Genomic DNA, 21872 nt, shown 5'->3' with positions numbered 1-21872 from the left:
ATGTATAGTCCATTTAGGGTAAGATTGAGGTAAGAAGCAGGACAGTGTTGAGGGCTAGGATTATTTGGGCTCAAAAGATCATCTAGTGGTTATTGTTATTAGGTGCAAATTAAATAATTAATGATGTATTAGGGATTGATACTATGAAATATTGATAAATTTATATTTTCATAAGTTTCAATAAAACAGTAATAATTTGAAGAAAAACCACAGTTTTGGAATGATTTATTGGTAAACGAGAGTGCTTGTTTTTCCCCCCTTAGTTTTATTTCAGGGTATATATATATATATATATATATATATATATATATATATATAAAATTATGACCATGCAGCTCATTTCCTAGGTTTATGTTACCATAAATTTAAAAAATCTTAGGCAGTATGCTCACCAGTATAACACAGAAAATGTAACCTTCGTTACAGAATATCAAATAGCATAGGTGCTTAAAGAATAGGTTTATTGACATTTTTTTCACAAATAAAACATTCTAAAAAGAAACCAACTTTCCAGGAATTTAACAAATTAAAATTTGTTCTCGCTGGCAAATTATTCCCCAAAACAGAAAAGCAAAATGCACTATTGTTTCAAACAAAATCTTAGAACATTTTCCTATTGTCAACATCTACATCACATGTTGCTTTTATGATACACATTTGTGGTTCCTACTGTAATAATAAAACAGAAGAATTTGTAGTGTGTGATTTGCTGTTGGGGGGGGGGGGGAGGGAAAAATTATTGGCAAATATCATTCTGAATATACTGCCCTGCCTACATCAAACCAGATGTGCCAGAAATTTGGCAATACATTACCTTACACGTGTACAAACTGAGCCTTTAATATACTGCAACAGTTTTAGCCATCAAAATTAAAGCTTCCATATATGAAACATATACACACATACATACACACCACAGGGTACAAGAAACTAAGTCTCCATTTTAGAGGTCATTTGTGTAGTTCAGGCATCTAAAATTATGAACTAAAAAGGTGATTTTTTTTTTTCTATTTTGATAAAATTGCACTCAAGCATTTTAGAACATTAATATTTATTGCTTTTATATGAATACTGTATTGAAAGCCCAATCATTCAGTTTACACACAAATTATACAATTATATACCGTTTCACAAAGGCAGTGAACACTTGTTACAATCTACAAAATCTACTTTACAGAAATTTAAAAATTCTAAATATCAAAAAAGGTACAGTTGAAGAAACAGGTATAAATTTAACAGCCAGTAATTGTGATGGAGGAGTTGCCATTTGCATGACTAAATAAGAGCATTTGAAAATATTATGAGTTTAGAGCAGGAATTGTGCTTTGCGCTGGTTTGAAAAATGTAACAATGCTGGCTGTCAAAGTAGCATGTTCAAAAATATTTAATTCACTTCAAAATGTTATACAAATTTATGGTGATTTCAAGCACCCCTAAAACCTTCAGTCATTTAGCTCAGATATATAACTAAGGTAATATATTAACTCTTCAAAACACAGTGGTGTATTTCACACCAGCATTACTTGCATACTTTAGAATAGCTTTGGAAAGAAATTTGTCAGTATTCACAAGGTTCAGAAATGCACGTGAGGCAGAGTAATTTGTTCCCCTCTTCTGGGATGTACTCTGAGCAGGTCTGCACACATCAGTTCTATAAGCTTAAAAATCAAAGCTCTGAGAATAATCCATTGCTAACAAAATCTTTCAACTCAAGCACCTCAGACATACACACAACCGCCACCCCCCCCCCCCCCCATTACAGTTTGGTAAGATTCCCTGGAATGTGTGTAACCTGGTAGTTTAAAACAAACAAACAAAAAAAAAAAAAGACCGTTGAGACTGCCAGCATTTTGGACAACCTAATTTTACTGCATTCCCTCAATACTAGTAAATGGAATTTTTGGTCTCTGGAGAGATAATTTCCAAGAGAAAGAGAAAATGTATGAAGGAATCTTTGATAGCAGAAAAATAGAATGCTTCCCTCTGAATGATGTTTGTAGAAACATGTGTATATGTATATTTATAAATACACATGCATATGGTTTTCATTTACCAAAGACTTGATAGTTCACAGTTGGGTTAATAAAATCTGAAGACCAGCATGAAACCCTATTATTCACATGTCAAATTTTGAAACTACGACCAAAATAGGAAATAACTGCTATAGCTGTCAGAAAGACAAGACAAAGCTATCTTGCATACATACAGCTAACTGTGGTAATCTCCAAAAAAGTTGCCAAAATTATAATTATAACCTTCCAGTTTAAAAACTTTTATTCTAAATAAAAAAAAAAGTCTATACACAAACCACTGATTTGACCAAACCAAAATTTCAGCGGTAAGCAGGACCTGAAGCAGCCAATATTCACAGTTCTTAGTATGGACAGCTCTTTCAGGTTTTATTATGTAGAGTTTATTTTACAACCTGCTTCTCATGTAAAACTATAGGTCCACTTTTATTACATAAAATTTTTTTTATACAGTGTAAAACCAGAGCCATATGGAAAATACTGCATCTAAATGTATTTAAATTATTAGTCTTGTTCCATAGGTTCTTCTGCAGCGTCTGTGGTTTCATCGCTGTTTTCCATTGGCGACTCTAGTGGGATTTCAGGAGTAGCACTAGAAAAGGTTCCTCGTTCTTCAGTTGCCCTGCAGTCAACACCACTACTAATGGCAGATGCATTTCCACTGTCTTCAGAAAGTAAATCCTTCTCTGCATGAAACTGGTCAGATTCTTCCATTTGGTTACTCTCTTCATTCACATTTATGGTTTTATTACTGTCTTTCCCCTGGTCTTTTTCTGGAGTCATTTCTCTTGGTAGTATGAAAGACTCTGAAAGCAAAGAAATAAAAATTAGAGCGTAAGCATTAAACTAAGCAAAAGCATTACCTTAACAAGCCAAACCAAAACTGGTATGCTGAAATGCTTGTAAAACCTATGTAGTGCTATTTTATATTTAAACAAACATTTTCAAAAAGTTTTTACCTTGCCTGGGTTTATAGTTTCATAAAAATGGCAGAAAAAGATCCAAATGGTCTATCCAGTCTGCCCAGTAAGTTTTTATTTATTCTTTACATTTATTTTTATGTACTAACTGTCACTCCTGTGTTTAACCCAAGTTCTTCTGAATTCCATTACAGTTCTCATCTTAACTACTTCTACCAGGAGAGCATTCAATGCATCCACCACCCTTTCTATGAAGAAGTATTTATCGCTCTCTCAAAGCAAAATTTTAAATTTCAGAAAAAGAGTTCTGGGTACTGTGCTTTCAGATGGCCATATTCCATGAAAAAGCAGAAAGAAGAGGGAAAGAGCCACTGGTGTACACAGTAACCTTGATAGAGAAAAATGTTTCAGTTAACAGATATTTTAATATTCCTGTGGGTAACAAGACATCATCAAGTGCAATACTAAATTTTAAATGGTCAAAATGAAGCACATTATGAGGTAGATTTTAAAAGCCTTGTGTGGGCAAAAACAGCCACATATGCACGGAAGTGGGCTGCACAAGAGCTACGTGAATTTTAAATAGCCAGGAAGGGTGTGCGTACATTGAGGTATGCACACTCAGAAAAAGTAGGCTGAAAAAGGCAGGGCATGGGCTTTCTAGAGATGGGGCCAGCACTGACACGCACAACTCCAAATTTCCCTCAGCCGCGAATCACTTTGCTACAGCTCCTCGTTATGTATAGGAGTCCAGTGAACATGGGATGGGGGGGGGGGGGGGAGAGCCTATTTAGAAGGTTCAGTCTGATACTCTACATATGGACCATTGTAAGGGGCACTTTGAATCGGGGTGAGTTTTCGGGAGATGAGTTGGGGGTGGTGTTGCAGACACAGAGGTATCCATTTTAAAATTGAAACATTAAAGAATTTTTGACCTTATAAGTGATGAAAATTCTAATAAGAAGCATTGATTTGTTCACTGCAGTGTCTGCTAGTTGCATTATAGAAATAAGAACATAAGAAAATTGCCATGCTGGGTCAGACCAAGGGTCCATCAAGCCCAGCATCCTGTTTCCAACAGTGGTCAATCCAAGTCACAAGTACCTGGCAAGTACCCAAACATTAAGTAGATCCCATGCTAATGCCAGTAATAGCAGTGGCTATTCCCTAAGACAGCTTGATTAATGGCAGTTAATGGACTTCTCCTCCAAAAACTTATCCAAACCTTTTTTAACCCAACTACACTAACTGCACTAATCACATCTTCTGGCAACAAATTCCAGAGCTTAATTGTCCATTGAGAGAAAAATACTTTTCTCTGATTTGTTTGAAATGTGCTACTTGCTAAACTCATGGAGTGCCCCCTAGCCCTTCTATTATCCGAAAGAGTAAATAACAGATTCACATTTAACCCTTCTAGACCTCTCAAGATTATGTAGACCTCTATCATATTCCCCCTCAGCCATCTCTTCTCCAAGCTTAAACAACCCTAACCTCTTTAGCCTTTCCTCATAGAACAGCCATTCCCATCCCCTTTATTATTTTAGTTGCCCTTCTCTATACCTTCTCCAGTGCAACTATATCTTTTTTGAGATGTGGAGAGCAGAAATGTACACAGTACTCAAGGTGCAGTCTCACCAGGCAGCGAAACAGAGGCATGATGACATTTTCCCTTTTATTCACCATTCCCTTCCTAATAATTCCTAACATTCCATTTGTTTTTGTTTTGGTTTTTTTTACTGCCAAGGCAAACTGAGCTGATGATTTCAGTGTATTATATACCATGACACCTAGATCTTTTTCCTGGGTGGTAGCTCCTAATATGGAACCTAACATTGTGTAGTTATTTTTCCCTGTATGCATCACCTTGCCCACATTAAATTTCATCTGCCATTTGGATGCCCAATCTTCCAGTCTCGCATTAACTACTCTGAATAATTTCGTATCTGCAAATTTGATCACCTCACTTGTATTTATTTCCAGATTATTAATAAATATGCTGAGGAGGTGGAGAAGGGAGAGAAAGGTACCTTGGCTGCCGGACTTGTCATCTGCCATTCCGGGGGAAGCTGGAGTTTAGTCCCCGACGGTGTGCACGGAACAGCTGAATTGAATTATTGCCTGCTACGTCATCCAGAGGGGCCGGCCGAGAAGCCTCAAAACCGGCCTCTCAGGTACACTCTCCCTGAGGTGGAGAAGGGAGAGAGAGGTACCTTGGCTGCCGGACTTGTCATCTGCCGTTCCGGGGGAAGCTGGAGTTTAGCCCCCGACGGTGTGCACGGAACAGCTGAATTGAATTATTGCCTGCTACGTCATCCAGAGGGGCCGGCCGAGAAGCCTCAAAACCAACCCCTCCCTGCGGCGCGCAGTCGACACCGGTGCGCTGCCTAAGCCGGGCGCACGCGGCTTTGAAAAAATTTTGGCTTTGAAAACTTTTTCTTGGATTATAAACTTGGGAATTCTCTCTCCCCGAACGAACCTCCTCCTTGAAGAGATCCAAGATTAAGTGAAGTCCTGGATATACGTGAGTAAACCCTGAGGCTTAGCATTACTTTAATTATATACAATGCCACATTCAGTGAGAAAACGGAGGGCCAAAGAGAAGGAGGCCCAACCGGGACTGGTTACAACTGCGCTAGGCCCGATGGACGCTCATGTATACCGGGGAGCACTGTTCTCGGGTGAATGTTCGCTGAGTGAGGGTAAGGAGAAAGTTTTACCTGGCCCCTCTCCTGAACTGTGTACCACTCTATCCCCGATAGAACGAACACCCCCAGGTATCCAGCAGAGAAGAAGTTACAAATTCATACCCCTGAGCCGGTCATGGTCAGTGATGACCAGAAGTTACCTGAACAGGGAGGTAAAACATCTTTGGATTTGCCTATCTTCTTGACACCATCATTGGAAACTGAAGGAGAAGTCAGAAAAGCTAATGTAGGGGGGAACCCTGAGTTAAAATATGTCTTTCCACAATTGAAAAGAGCTGACTTGACTAAACCTACAAATATTTCTCTGGACTCTATATGGGAAGCAACTCAATCCTTAAATGATAATATTTATAATCAGATGTCGCCAGTATATACTTATGTGGAGAAAATGGATACAAGACTTATGGAAGTGGAAAAAGTAATAAATCTGGATAAAGAGAATATTATTAAAATAAAAGTTGAATTAGAGAGTAATAAAGCTGTACAAAGTACAATAATGAAAGAAAATCATATTCTGACTACTAGGTTAGAGAATATAGAAAATACTCTGAGAGGAAGAAATTTACGATTTATTAATTTTCCAAAAAGCCCATTGATATCTCCTAAAGAGATGTGGAAAAAATATATGCTAGAGATTTTGAAGGTATCAGAACAAGCTTTACCAGTAACATCCAGAATATTTTACATACCAACAAGTAAAATTAGTAAAGAAGTTGAAGGGCAACAAATTAAAGATATACCTCCTGAAGATCCATTGCAATTAAACTTAACAGAATTCTTAGAAACATCTCAGAAAGATCAAATTGTACCAGCCACTTTGGTGGTTTCTTTTCTGCTGGAAGCAGATAAAGAATGGTCATTAAAAATGTTTTTTAGACATAGATCTGAGACGTTTCTGGGCTGTAAGGTAAATATATTTCCTGATCGCTCAAATTACCCAAAAAAGAAGAAAACAATTCTTAGTTTTAAGACCGCGAGTTTTGGAAATTGGGGCGATGTTTCTATTAAAATTCCCCTGTAAGTGTCTAATTAAGTATCAAGTTCTATCGTATTTATTTAGCATTTTCTATACCGAACTTCATGGTTAAATACCATATCAGATCGGTTTACATCGAACGGGGGGATAGAGAACTTGTAACAAAAATGGAACAGTACATTATAATCAGAAGGAGAGCAGTAAAGTTACATTAAACAAGGACTATAAACTTGGAGGCTTTACAGCTTGGAAGTAAGTAGAATAAAAGGCCCGAGAAGGGCAATAACTTAAACACAAAAAGTTGTAATGAATTCATTATCGTATGTTTTTTTATCAGCCAAACCAGCTCACAGCTTTTCTTGTAGGGAAAAATTCTATACCCGGGAGTTCCTCCCCTAATGATTAGTGAAAAGTAAGACATAAAAGGTTTGTTAGTGATGATATATATCAACAGTGCTTAACTTCTTAATTTCCTTGATAATTGCATATGCAAGAAAAATTCTTGAAGTATAAAACTTGGATCTCTGATTGTGGACTTTAGTAAGGATACAAATATGTTTATTGCAATATTTCAAATTGCTGTATATTGTTGCCTAATTTGTATTATGGTTTCAAACAAGAAGTGTTTTCTTGATTATAAATTGTTTAAATTCAATAAAATATAAATATAAAAAAAAAAAAATATGCTGAAAAGCACCTGTCCAAATACAGATCCCTGAGGCACTCCACCGTTTCCCTTTTCCACTGAGAAAACTGACCATTTAATCCTACTGTTTCCTGTCTTTTAACCAGTTTGTAATCCACGCAAGGACACTGCCTCCCTATCCCAATTCCTTTTCATCACTTAAAGTAAAAAATTCTTTAATGTCAATTTTATAATGAATACCTCTACATGAGTAGGTTATAAAATGGCGAGATACACACGTTTATGGGTCCGAGTGCAGCCCTTTTAAAATCTACCCATGTGTGCAGTTGATAATACTGCATTTAATTTCTATTTCTGAATGTCCAAATATGTTAAAGAAATATATGTAGAACTGCATGCTACTGCTACAGTAATTTATCAGAATTATTCAACTGCTATTGCTTTGTTAATGTACTTTTAGTCAAAACTAAAAGTGGCCACCATCTATCACAGCATCCTCTCCCATAGTCAGAAAACTGATCAGCTTGTATAGACAGTTTACTGAATATCCCTATACTTCTCTAAAATACCTTCAGTGGTGGCACTCGTGCAGTGCTGTCTGACACAGCTAGTTTCACTCTCTTTGTCATGAGGGTCTTCTGTCATATCTGAAGAAATGTCACTAGATGGAGGTGGGCTATCCGATTCCCTGTCTTCGTCGTCATCATCATCAAATTTAAGTCTTTTCACTTCATGTTCTTCTGCCTCTACAGGGTCTTCCTCTGTATGCTTGTTTTTAACAGTACTTCCATGAGAACCTTCTGTTTCAGATGCTGGCAATTCGCTAATTAAATAAAAACAAAGTTATTAAAAATTAGCAAATGTCATCTCTAACTTAGTTATAGGATGAAATACCAGACACATCAAAGCAGGTCTCATGCCAATTTCAATTGTTTTCATTTTCTAGGGATATAAACCGCAGAACAGAGCAGGAATAAAAGCACAAACAAAAGTAACCACCTGTGTGTTTTTTCCTCTGCTTGCTGTAAGTTCAATACTTTGCTTTCTGTGTTGTCAGGTAAACCATTTGTCGTCAGAGGGCTTGAAAGAGAAAGCTTCGGTCGACTCAAAGGCCTTGGGGTTCCTGGACCATTTATATTGGACCTAGAAATTTAAAAATGTCACTTTTCTTTACTCAAACTGATACACCTAAAGATGAAACTGATGTACTCTTGAAAGACCATTCAAAATGAAGAATTTTTACATTGGTTTAATTAAAAGGATCACAGTTTGCATAAATTCTAATACACTAATAAAACTATTCCTTGGCAAAGTAGTATCACCTGAATCCAGAAAGTACTTAACTTACAAGTACCTAAAATTATTTCTGAACTGTACTGCATATGAAAAATTTACATGCAAGTACATTGTACAAAGGGACATTTCTCCTCCTTATCAAAGTCAATTAGTAGATTCAATACATTCTCTCAAAGGATGACAGACTCAGAATTCAAGATGAAAGTACCACCTAGATTGAAAAGGAAGTCCGAGACGAAGGCAGATGATGCAGTACCTTATATTAGGGAGGGATCTATGCTGCTGCCAAGAATCTGTTAGCAATTTCAGCATGCTCTTTTCACTAATTGGAAACAGACCATGCTAATTGCACTGCTGCCACTTACACACAGTAATGTTGCTTACCTGTAACAGGTTCTCTGAGGACAGCAGAATGTCAGTCCTCACAAATGGATGACATTCGATAGAGCATGGCATAGAAAATGTGTGTCAAAATTTCTAGAACTTTGATTGAGCCTCACTGACTATGTCCATGCAGGTCCCTTCAAGTCAGATAGTTTAGCTACAGAAAATCCATGAAGTATAACTCCATGGGGAGGTGGGTGGGTCTCAAAGACTGACATCCTGCTATCCTCTGAGAACTCCTGTTACAAGTAAGCAATGCTTTCTCAAGAGAACAAGCAGGATGCAGTCCTCACAAATGGGTGAATGCCTAGCTACAGGCAGCCCGCAACAAAAAAGGGAACAAAAAACGTGCCAATGGGCACAGCCTCAACAATATATTTGTTGGCATCAGGCCTTTTTTATATGTATATGCCCTTAAGGGGGCGGGCAGCCTGGAATAAAAACAAACTGGCCCTAGGCAGGAACAGAGTTGGGTTCTACACCTCAAATAAGTTCCAGAGGACAGACTAGCCTAACCTGCTGAAACATCAGCCATCCCTTTACAAACAGTGAAGCAATGTGAATGAGTGGAGAGAAAGCAAAATTGCTTACCTTGTAATAGGTGTTATCCCAGGACAGCAGGATGTAGTCCTCACATATGGGTGACGTCAGTAACGGAGCCCTAGTGTGGGAAAAACTTCTGTCAAAGTTTCCAGAAACTTTTGACTGGCCCTGTGAGGCCACTGAGCATGCCCAGCATGCCATGATATTCTCTGCCACAGGAGTCTCACTCTAGTCTCGTATGTAGCAATAAGCTTCAGCAAAAAATAAAATAATAAAGGTAACATTACCCGACTCCGCGGGGTGGCGGGTGGGTTTTGTGAGGACTACATCCTGCTGTCCTGGGATAACACCTATTACAAGGTAAGCAATTTTGCTTCATCCCAGGACAAGCAGGATGCTAGTCCTCACATATGGTTGATTAGCAAGCTAGAGGCTGAGTCATTTTAGATGGAGGCAACCGTGAAGTGTTGTTGTTGGAAATGAGGCAGCCGAAGAGTACAGCAGGTTGGTTGTAGAAGGAGTTGGGTTTACACTGGAAATAAGTTCTTTAAGACAGATTGTCCATAGGCTGACTCTTGTCGTCCTTCTTTGTCCAAACAGTAATGAGCTGCAAAGGTGTGAAGAGAACTCCATGTTGCTGCTTTACATATGTCCAGAATTGGTACTGAGCGATAGTGTGCTATTGTGGTTGACATTGCCCTTACTGAATGTGCTTTTACTCGCCCTTGGAGAGGAAGGCCTGCTTTTTCATAGCAAAACTGTATGCAATCTGCTAACCAGTTGGATAGAGTATGTTTTCCCACTGCTTTACCCGGTTTGTTTGGATCATAGGAAACAAAGAGTTGATTGGATTTCCTGTGGACTGCAGTGCGGTTTAAATAAAAAGAGACAGTGCACGCTTACAGTCCAAGGTATGTAAGGCTGTTTCTCCTTGGTGAGAATGAGGCCTTGGGAAGAATGTGGATAAAACTATGGATTGATTCAAGTGGAATTCCATAACTACCTTGGGGAGGAATTTGGGATGTGTTCAGAGAACCACTCTGTCATGTAGGAACTTTGTGTAAGGTGAGTATGTGACAAGTGCTTGTAACTCACTAACCCTTCTAGCCGATGTAATGGCTATGAGGAAGATAGTCTTCCATGTGAGAAATTTAAGATCACAGGAATCAATGGATTCAAAAGGAGAACGCATGAGCCTTGTCAATACCAAATTCAGATCCCATTCCGTGACTGGGTGCCGAATTGGTGGTTTGAGTTGAGTTAAGCCTCTCAAAAACCTGCTGGTAAGAGGTTGTGTGGAGATCGGTGCATCTGCTATCTTGCTAGGGTAAGCAGAAATTGCACTTAAATGTATCTTTACAGATGAAGTCTGGAGACCAGATTCTGAAAGATGGTATAAGTAGTTTAGCAGAGAAGTGGTGGGGCAGGTGAAAGGATCAATATCCTTTTTGTGTGCACCACAAAGTGAATCTTTTCCATTTGGAAGAGTAGTTCTTTCGTGTGGACGGCTTACGTGAAGCTATAAGCACTTGAGAGATATGGGTTGAAAGATTGAGTGGTTGCAAGATCAAGCTCTCAACATCCATGCTGTCAGGGCTAGGGATTGGAGGTTGGGATGGCACAACCGACCGTGATTCTGAGTTATGAGAGTGGGAGCTACTCCCAGGCGAATGGGATCCCTGACTGAAAGGTCTAGAAGTGTGGGAAACCATACTTATTGAGGCCAATACGGGGCTATGAGTATCATGGACCCCTTGTCCTGTTGTAGCTTCACTAGAGTTCTGGTTATGGGCGGTATCGGAGGATATGCGTATAGTAGGCCTGAGTTCCAAGGGTGAGCAAATGCGTCCTTGGCTGGCTGGTTCTTCTGTTTGTGTAGAGAACAGAAATTGTCCACTTTGTGATTCAGATGTGATGCAAAGAGGTCTATTGTTGGTTGTCCCCAACGTTGAAATATCCTGGTTACTACTGAGGGATCCAGGGACCATTCGTGTGGTTGGAATTGACGACGGAGGCGATCTGCCAGTATGTTGTGAATGCCTGCCAGGTAAGTTGCCCGGAGAAACACTGAGTGGTCGAGGGCCCAGCCCCAGATCTGTGCAGCTTCTTGACAAAGGAGATACGATCCCGTACCTCCTTGCTTGTTGATGTACCACATGGCTACTGTGTTGTCCGTTTGGATGAGAACAGTCTTGTGTGATAGGCAGTCCTTGAACGCATGTAGCGCATAGCTCGAAGCTCCAGGAAATTGATTTGAAATGTTGCTTCGAGTTTTTCAAAGTCCCCTGAGTCTGGAGAGTGTCTTTGTGAGCTCCCCAACCCAAGGTGGATGCATCTGTAGTTAACGTTATTTGTGGGACTGGTTGCTGGAAGGGTAGGCCCTTGCGCAAATTGTCCTTGTTCGTCCACCAAAGTAGAGATGAACGTAGTTGGTGGGTTACTTGAATTGAAGAATGCAGTGGTTGGATGGCTTGGATCCATTGTGATCTTAAAGTCCATTGAGTTACCCTCATGGCTAACCTTGCCATAGGAGTGACATGAACTGTGGAGGCCATGTGGCCTAGTAAGGTTAGAAACTGATGAGCTGTTGCTTGTTTGTTTGAATGAATCGAGTTTGCCAATAGGGAAAGTGTTTCTGCTCGATCCTCGGGTAGAAAGGCCTTTGCCAGGATGGTGTTCAGCTCTGCCCCTATGAATTGCAGCACATGCGACGGTGTGAGATGGGACTTCTGATAATTGAGAAGAAAACCCATGGAATGGAGTATAGTAATTGTGTGATTGAGAGAAGTGAGAGCTCCTTGTAGAGATTGACTTCTGATGAGCCAGTCGTCGAGATATGGGAAGACATGAACACCTTGTTTGTGCAAGTGTGCTGCTATTACTGCCATATATTTTGTGAATACTCTGGGAGCAGAGGCTAGTCCGAATGGCAGAACTCTGTATTGGAAATGTTGGTGACCTACCATGAAATGCAGATATTTGCGATGAGGAGGGAATATTGGAATGTCAGCGTAAGCGTCTTGGAGATCCAGAGAACAAAGCCAATCCCCTTTTTGAAGAAGTGGAAGCATGATGCCTAGAGAAACCATCCTGAACTTTTCTTTCTTGAGAAATTTGTTGAGATTTCTGAGGTCTAGGATGGGACGTAGGCCTCCTGTTTTCTTTGGAATGAGGAAATAATGGGAGTAGAATCCTCTGCCCTGCTGAGACCGGTGCACCGGTTCTACAGCCCTGGATTTCAGAAGGGTGGATAATTCTATTTGTAGTTGAGGCATGTGATGTTTGTTGAGATGAATCTGAGTTGGCGGAAATTTTGTGGGAATTGAGAGGAAATTGAGTTGGTATCCTCGAGATATTATGGACAGAACCCATTGATCTATTATTATTGATATCCAATTGTTGTAAAATTTGGATAATCTGCCTCCTACTGGGAGTTCTGGTTGAGGATTTATGGAAAGGCTGAGTTCCTTGGATATAGCTTCAAAAGCCCACAGCAGGACCTGATTGTGTAGCAGGCTGGTGTCTAGGTGCTCTCTGCTGACGAGGCTGTGATCTGTGTTGAGTTCTGGATTGCCTAGGCCTAGTTGCGGGAGGATAAAATCGTTTGACGATAATAAGGTCTTCTCATGTCCCTCCTTTGAGTTCTTCGGGTAGTATGTGTAGTGGGATCCTGAGGGAGGGAGGATAGCTGTCGTAAGGTCTCATATTCCTTTAATTGGGAGACCGCTTCTTGTACTTTTGTACCAAATAAACTGTCCCCTGTACAGGGGAGGTCAACCAATTTATCTTGGACCTCTGGCCTAAGGTCTGAGGCCTTAAGCCAGGCCCACCTCCTGGCACTAATACCCGAAGCTGCAACTCTTGATGATGTTTCGAAAGAATCGTATGCAGCTCTTACCTCGTGTTTACCAACGTCAAAAGCTTTGTTTATGAGGTTTTGTGCAGATTCTCTATATTCTTGTGGAAGAGATGGGATAAAGTCCTCCATTTGCTTCCAGAGGTTTCTCTGGTATTGGGTGATGTATAATTGATAGGCTGCTATCCTTGAATTTAGCATTGCACCCTGGGAACACCTTGCAGCCTAGAGAATCTAGAAATCTGTTGTCCTTCCCAGGAGGATTGGAAGAGGGAACTCTTGTCCTCTTTGCCTTTTTCTGTGCAGATTCTACAACTACTGAATTATGTGGTAGTTGTGATTTTTGATAGTCAGGTGTGGCTTGAACTAAGTATGTTGAGTCCATCCTTTTGTTGATTGAGGGAACAGAACAAGGATGTTCCCACAGTCTGGGTTGACGTTGTAGGAGGACATCATGTATAGGTATTGCCATGATTTGTTTAGGAGGGTCGACAAATTGCAACACCTCAAGTGTTTGATGACGGAGATCTTGTTCTGACTAACTTAAAAGGGAAAGAGTCAGCCATGTCTTGTACAAAAGCAGAAAAGGTAAGATCCTCTGGCAGGGATTGTTTCCTAGGGTGTGGTGGGGAAGGGTCAGACATGAAGGTTTCAGAAGTGTCTGATTGAGTATCACTCCATTTGTCATAGTCTGGAGTGTCTTTAGTGTCTTCCCAGTTGTTTGTGGAGGAACCAATCCAGAGGGTCCTGGTATGGGTTCTTGAGGAGGAGAGTCCTCTTCCTGTGGATTTGAAGGCAAAGAATCCAGTAAATCCTGTTATCTCTTTTGTATTACTGAATACAGTGCTGCTTCAGATGATACTGGGGCTCCAGAAGGAAGTGGCATCGTCTGTGTTGTGCGTGGCACCGATGGTATCGAGGATTTTGATGTTTGAATAGATGGTATCGTCGATATTCCAGTCCTTCCATATGATGGAGCAGTAGTAGCAATAGGCATCGACACTTGAATCGAGGCTGTAGTTAGCATCGATGTAATCTCCGAGGAGAGAGGAGGCATCAACATCGATATCGAAGAAATGCTTGATGTTCGCTGCATCAATGATTCTTGTGGCATCGGGAAGAGCCCTGGCTTCAGGAAGGTGCCCGGCATCGGGAGGTGGCCAGCAGTACATCGGTCATCGGCACTGGTTGTGCCGGCATCGGTGACGTTGTAGGTAAGGGAGACGTCACCGGCATTGGCGATGTCGCCGGCATCGGTGTAGTCACTGGTAGGTGTTCTTTTATGGCCTGAAAAACCGCTTTCTTGATAAATGATGACAAGTCTTACGATATCGGGGAAGTAATCTGCACCGGTGGAGGCGGAGACAACACAACCTGTGGTGTAACCGATTCTACTACAGTAGGCCTAGTAGGCACCGAGGTGTCTTTGCGTTTAGGCCGTTTTTCGCTCGGTTCCTTGTGGGAAGATACGGACGGTGATGCCGAGGCATGCCGATGATGGTGTTTATGTCTAGGCCTTACCTCCGTAGCCGAACGTATCTATGCCGTCGATGGTGTAGGCGAGGATCTGTCTCCCGAACCATCCGGTCGGCGTTTTTTTAGTAAAATTTTTTGGGAGCTCCTACCGGTGATGTCTTCGATGAAGTCGATGGTGAAGGAATCAACTGTAGATGGAAAAGTTGTTGCATCTTTGACGCAATTTCCGTCCTTTGGGTGTCATCTCTTGGCATTGCTGGCAAGCGGAGATGTGTTCACCCAAGCAGCGTATGCATTCTAGATGCAGATCTGTAACCGACATTGTGCGATTACAAGTCGGGCATTTTTTGAATCCCGACGCCATGGTGTCACCGGCCGATGACTGAGGAAATTCGAAAAAGCGTTATAAATAAAATTAAAGGCTAGATTACTTCACCAGCTGGTGAAGAATGAAAACGAGTGAGATCCCGTGAGGGAGAGATTATGAAAAAATGACTTTTTTTAGTCAAAAACAAGAGTAATCTCAGAGGGCTCCGGTGACCGTGATGCTGACAGCAGCACGGAAAAACAAAGACTAGAGTGAGACCCCTGTGGCAGAGAATATCATGGCATGCTGGGCATGCTCAGTTGCCTCACAGGGCCAGTCAAAAGTTTCTGGAAACTTTGACAGAAGTTTTTCCCGCACTAGGGCTCCATTACTGACGTCACCCATATGTGAGGACTAGCATCCTGCTTGTCCTGGGATAAAGCAAAATTGCTTACCTTGTAGTAGGTGTTATCCCAGGACAGCAGGATGTAGTCCTCACATATGGGTGACGTCACTGACTGAGCCCTATCACGGAAAACGTTCTGTCAAAGTTTTTAGAAACTTTTGACTGGCATCCTGAGCCCACTGAGCATGCCCAGCATGCCATGATCCCTCGAGCCAAAGGGGTCTCCCTTCAGTCTCGTTTGTAGCAATGAGCGTTAGCCAAAAATAAAATAAAACGTATCGGACCCAACTCTGCAGGGTGGCAGATGGGTTTCATGAGGACTACATCCTGCTGACCTGTGATAACACCTATTACAAGGTAAGCAATTTTGCTTTATATCCCAGGACAAGCAGGATGCTAGTCCTCACATATGGGTGATTAGCAAGCTACAGGCTGAGTCATCTTTGTATTGGACAAACAGTGTACAACTTGTGCAGGCGGCACAACAACTGGTGTACTGTTGGGAAAAATGAGGCAGCCTGAAATCACGAAAGGTTGGATGTGGAAGGAGTTGGATCATGCTGGAAACAAGTTCTTTAAGACAGATTGTCCATAGGCTGAATCTTGTCGTCCTTCCTTGTCGAGACAGTAGTGAGCCGCAAAGGTGTGACGAGAACTCCATGTTGCGGCTTTACATATGTCAGTTATTGGTACTGAATGATAGTGTGCTACTGAGGTTGACATTACTCTTACTGAGTGTGCCTTTGCTCGCCCCGGAGAGGAAGGCCTGCTTTTTCAAAACAAAATTGTATACAATCTGCAAGCCAAAGATAGAGTTTGCTTGCCCACCGCTTTTCCAGGTTTGTTTTTATCAAAAGACACAAACAGCTGGGTGGATTTCCTATGGGCTGTAGTGCGATTTAAGTAGTACGTAAGCGCACGCTTACAGTCCAAGATGTGTAAAGCCCTCTCTCCTTGGTGAGTGCGGTTTTGGGAAGAAAGTAAGCAAGATGATGGATTGATTCAAGTGGAATTCCGTAACTACCTTAGGGAGAAATTTTGGGTGTGTCCAGAGTACCACCCGGAATTTGGGGTAGGGGGAGTACATAACAAGTGCTTGTAACTCGCTAACCCGTCTTGCAGATGTGATGGCTATTAAGAAGATAGTCTTCCAAGTGAGAAATTTAACATCACAGGAATCCATGGGTTCAAAAGAAGAACGCATGAGCCTCGTTAAGACTACATTAAGGTCCCATTCTGTGCACTGATATCAGGTCCCATTCTGTGCACCGATATCAGGTGTTGCACTGATATCGGTGCATCTCCGATGGTATTGTGATAAGCTGAGATTGCACTTAAATGTACTCTTACAGATGAGGTCTGGAGACCAGAGTCTGAGAGATGCCATAGATAGTCTAATAAAGATGACGTAGTGCAGGAAAAAGGGTCAATACTGTTTTGTGTGCACCACGTGGTAAACCTTTTCCATTTAGCACGATAGTTCTTTTGTGTGTAGGGTTTACGTGAAGCTACAAGCACTTGAGAGACATTAGTTGAAAGATTGAGAGGTTGCAGAATCAAGCTTTCAACATCCATGCTGTGAGGGATAGGGATTGAAGGTTGGGATGACACAACCTGCCCTGATCCTGAGTTATGACAGTGGGTGCTGTGCCCAGGCGAATTGGGTCTCTGATCGAGGAGTATTGGAAACCATACTTGTCGAGGCCAATATGGGGCTATGAGTATCATGGATCCTTTGTCCTTTTGTAGCTTCACTAGAGTTTTGGTTATTAGCGTTATCGGGGGATACGCGTATAGAAGGCCTGAATTCCAATGGCGAGCAAAGGCGTCTCTCGGTAAGCGGTTTCTCTGCTTGTGTAGGGAGCAAAAGTTGTCCACTTTGTAATTCAGTTGTGATGCAAAGAGATCTACTGTTGGTTGACCCCAATGTTGAAAGATATTGGTCGCTACTACTGGATCCAGAGAACATTTGTGAGGTTGGAATTGACGACTGAGGCGATCCGCCACTACGTTGTGAATACCTGCCAGATAAGTGGCCCGAAGAAACATTGAGTGCACTAGGGCCCAGTTCCAAATCTGTGCGGCTTCCTGACAAAGGAGATACGAGCCCGTACCTCCCTGTTTGTTTATGTACCACATGGCTACTGTGTTGTCTGTATCAGAACAGTTTTGTGGGAAAGGCAGTCCTTGAACGCATGCAGCACATAACGTATAGCTCGAAGCTCTAGGAAATTTATCTGGAATGTAGCTTCGAGTTTTGTCCAAGTACCTTGAGTCTGCAGATGTCCAATGTCTGCTCCCCACCCGAAGGTGGATGCATCTGTAGTTAACATCACTTGCGGAATCGGTTGTTGGAAAGGTAGGCCTGTGAGCAAGTTGTCCATGTTTGTCCACCATAGGAGCGAGGACCGTAGTTGCTGAGTTACTTGAACTGGATAAGACAGTGGTTGGTTCTGAGTGTCCATTGAGTAACTCTCATGGCTAATCTGGCCATAGGAGTGACGTGAACTGTGGAGGCCATGTGACCCAAAAGAGTGACACATTGATGAGCTGTTACTTGCATATGTGCGCAGAGAGCGCCTGCTAACGAGTGGAGTGTCTGTGCATGGTCTTTTGGAAGGAAAGCTTTTGACGTTATGGTGTTTAATTCTGCTCCGATGAATTGTAACAGGAGAGATGGCGTGAAGTGGGATTTCTGGTAGTTGATGAGGAATCCCAACAAATAGAGTAGAGTTATTGTGAGCTTGAGAGAGTTGAGAGCTCCTTGTCTTGTTTGGCTTCTGATGAGCCAATCGTCCAGGAAAGGAAAAACGTGCATGCCTTCCTTGTGCAAGTGGGCAGCTGCCACTGCCAGGCAATTTGTGAACACTCGAGGTGCTGAGGCAAGACCAAATGGTAGCACCTTGTATTGGAAATGTTGACTTCCTACTAGGAATCACAGATACTTGCGATGAGGAGGGAATATTGGAATGTGAGAATAAGCGTCTTGAAGATCCAGAGAACAGAGCCAATCTCCTTTTTGAAGTAGAGGTTTAATTCTTTTTGACCTCTTCTGAGCTGATTCTACTACTACCGATTGACGGGGAAGTTGAGTTTTTTGGAAGCCTGGGATATGCTGGACTAGTTATGTAGCATCAGTTTGTTTATTCACAGGTGGTATGGTGCAGGGATGCTCCCATAGCCTGTGTTGTAAGTCTACTAGGACTTCGTGAACTGGTATCGCCAGGACTTCTTTAGGTGGGTCCACGAATTGTAACACCTCCAAAGTCTTCTGTCTAGTATCTTCTTCAGATTCCAGCTGAAAAGGGATGGTATCAGCCATGTCTGATGAAATTTGATAAAGAAAGGTCCTCTGGAGGGGATTTCTCTCTTTCCTCTGGAGGAGAAGGTTCTGAGAGGACTTCCTCAGAGGAAGAGTCAGTATATGGATCCTCCCAAGTATCCGATGAACGTGGATGAGGACTCGATGGAATAGGAAGAGATGGCATAGATGGTTTCTCCAGTGGTTTCGATGGAGATAGTGGAGAAAACGATGGCCGTGGATGTGAGATTCACGATGGACCTGGCATAGGTTCAGGTATCGGTACTTCCTTCACTATTTCTTCTTCCATCAGTCTTGGCGCCAGGACATCGGGTGCTTGTACCATGATGGCACCGATGAGTGTCCAATTTCGCTAAAATTGGCACGAAAAAGGACATATCTGGCATCGGTGTTGGTTGAACTGGAACCGGCTATGGACTCTGCGATGCCATCGGAATGGGCACCGGTGACAGGAGTGGAACTGGTGCAGGCGATGGAGCTGGCATCGATGGCAGAACTGTGATCGGTGCTGGCATCGGAGGCATGTCACGGAGTGCGTCTCGAACTGCCTGGTGGATGTAACTATCCAGTTCCGCCCTCATAGCTGGTGAAACCAGAGCAGCTACGGGGAAAGGCAGTGAAGGCAATACCGGTACCTCCTCAGGGCCCTGTAGAGGTACGGTTCCCGGCACCGATATCGGTGGGGATCGCCTAGGAGTCGAAGGCCTCGGTGGACATGGAGAGTCCTCTCGCAGAGGCTTCTTTGGAGTTGATTCAAGACTTGTTGATAGAACTCCAGTTATCGGATCCAATTCAGGATCGTGAGGCATCCGGTGTCAATGACTGTTTCTGTTGATGTTAGACGCCTTTTTCGATGATAGATGTAGACTTTATCGATGATCTTGAAGGGGTCTGTGAAGGCCGATCACCTGCTTCATCTGGTCTACGTTTTGTTTTGAGGACAACTTTCCTAATCGCTCCAGCCAAAGACAACTGTGTGGAAGTTGAGGTCGATGGCATTAGTTGAAGATGGAATAAATGTTCCATTTTCTCCATGCGCAGTCTTCTGCCTTTCGGCGTCATCTTGATGCATCTTGGGCACGTCGAAACGTCATGTCCCTCACTGAGACAAAGTACACACTCGAGGTGTGGGAACAATTCGGGCACTTCTTAAAACCCGTAGCCATAGTGAAGGCCGGACAGCCGTCGACCTGACTCGGTTTAGCCGTAACAGAACTGACCGGAAAAATGTAAAGACTTTCGGACGGTGGAAAAAAGGGAGACCCTATGGCGCTTTAAAGTTTTTCCGAGTTTTTAAAAACTTTATGTAGTGAAAATTCACCACAAAGGACTCCTATAACCGCGAGGCTAACAGCTTCGTGGAAAAAAGAAGACTGACGTGAGACCCCTGTGGCTCGAGGGATCATGGCATGCTGGGCATGCTCAGTGGGCTCAGGATGCCAGTCAAAAGTTTCTAGAAACTTTTACAGAAAGTTTTCAGTGATAAGGCTCCGTCAGTAACGTCACCCATATGTGAGGACTAGCATCCTGCTTGTCCTGGGATAACACCACATTACAGCCTTGCACATCTTTGAGGACTGATCTCAAGTGAGCCACAGATATTGCCATGGCCTAGACAGAGTGTCTTGATACACTGCACAAGAGTCAAGCCCACCTGGAAACAGAAGATGCAATTTGCTAGCCAACTAGAGTTCATGTGTTTGGAATAGCAATCCCCAGCTTGTTCTTATCAAACCAACCAACCAACCCCTATCTCTCTGCTTGTTGATAGAATACATCGCCACTCCATTGTCTGTCTCAACCAGGACAACTTTGTTGTACAGCTGATCTCTGAAAGCTCATGGAGTGTACCGAATTGCCCAGAGTTCCGGGAAATTTTACTGGTGCTGATGTTTCCAGGTTGACCAAGAGCCCTGGGTGCAAAGCCCATCTAAATGAGGCCCCCAACCAAAGTTGGACACATCTGTAGTCAGAATGATTTGAATCTGAGGACTTTGGAAGGAATACTCTCCAAACCAGATTAGAATTTTTCCACCACCAGGACAGAGTGTCCCTGAGTGTTTGAGTGACCAGGATGCAGTCCCAAAAGTCCTGAGTAGCCTGTAGCCATTGTGACCTCAAGGTCCACTGGGGTCTTCTCATGTACAGATGTGCCATAGGAGTAACATGAACAGTTGAGGCTATGTGGCCCAGCAATCTCAACATGTGCCAAGCTGATGTCTGTGACTCTCAAACCTCCTCCAGTATGGCCATCAGGGTGTTGGCCCGTTGCTGCAGGAGGAAGGCTTTGGCCTGAGTCATGTCTAGCAGAGCTCTGCTAAACTCCAATTGAGGTGACGGGCTGAGGTGAGTCTTAAGGTAGTTGATGACGAACCCTAGTAACTCCAGCACCTGGATAGTTACATGCATGGACTCAGCACCTGCCCGAGATGTGCTCTTGACCAATTACCCAGATAGTGAAACACATGTTCCCCCAAGCCAGCACAGGTGTCCTGCCACCACGGCCAAGTACTTTGTAAAGACACACAGAGCGGATGAGTGTCTAAATGGCAGAATGTGGTACTGGAGGTGCTGGTCTCCCACAATGAATCAGATATTTCCTGTGACCTGGGTGCCCAGGGAAATCATCTTGAATTTGTATCTTTTGATGAGATTTCTCAAGGCCCTTAGGTCCAGGATGGGACAGAGTTCCCCTGTTTTCTTTGGATCAGGAAGTACTTAGAGTAGACTCCCTGCCCTGTCTGCCCTATTGGAATAGGCTCAATTGCTCTGGCTATTAAGAGGGAGGAGGGCTCCATGAGCAGCAATTCCTGATGCACTGAGTGGCTTCAAGATGGGCTCAGAGGGTGATTTGATGGGACACCCAATAGGTTTAATTTTTACCTTTTCCAGACAATGTTGAGGATCCACCTGTCAAGAGATTATACTGGGCCACCGATTCAAGTAGAACCACAGCCTGCCCCCAACCAAGAGGTCTGCCAAAACTTGTCCTGGGATTCTGG

At 42.6% G+C, this 21872-nt stretch overlaps 1 protein-coding gene across 6 annotated transcripts in view; it reads right to left on the bottom strand.

Annotated features, from left to right (window-relative positions):
- Positions 1 to 442: 442 nt before the first annotated feature.
- The window catches only part of PPP4R2 (protein phosphatase 4 regulatory subunit 2), a 192604-nt gene continuing 171174 nt past the window's right edge, over positions 443 to 21872 (bottom strand). For 5 of the 6 annotated variants that reach the window (XM_029601100.1, XM_029601096.1, XM_029601094.1 and 2 more), the window contains 3 exons: positions 8280 to 8423; positions 7850 to 8103; positions 443 to 2836 (listed from right to left, as the gene is read on the bottom strand). In XM_029601100.1, coding sequence (XP_029456960.1) covers positions 2535 to 2836; positions 7850 to 8103; positions 8280 to 8423 — 700 coding nt within the window. In that variant the 3' untranslated portion in view covers positions 443 to 2534. The remainder of the gene's footprint in view (positions 2837 to 7849; positions 8104 to 8279; positions 8424 to 21872) is intronic. The other variant, XM_029601097.1, reaches the window with a different exon arrangement.

The sequence above is a fragment of the Rhinatrema bivittatum genome, chromosome 4, assembly GCF_901001135.1.
Source record: "Rhinatrema bivittatum chromosome 4, aRhiBiv1.1, whole genome shotgun sequence".
Taxonomy (NCBI): Eukaryota; Metazoa; Chordata; class Amphibia; order Gymnophiona; family Rhinatrematidae; genus Rhinatrema; species Rhinatrema bivittatum.
The sequence above is the reverse complement of the archived record's forward strand: the minus strand, read 5'-3'. Positions and strand labels throughout refer to the sequence as shown.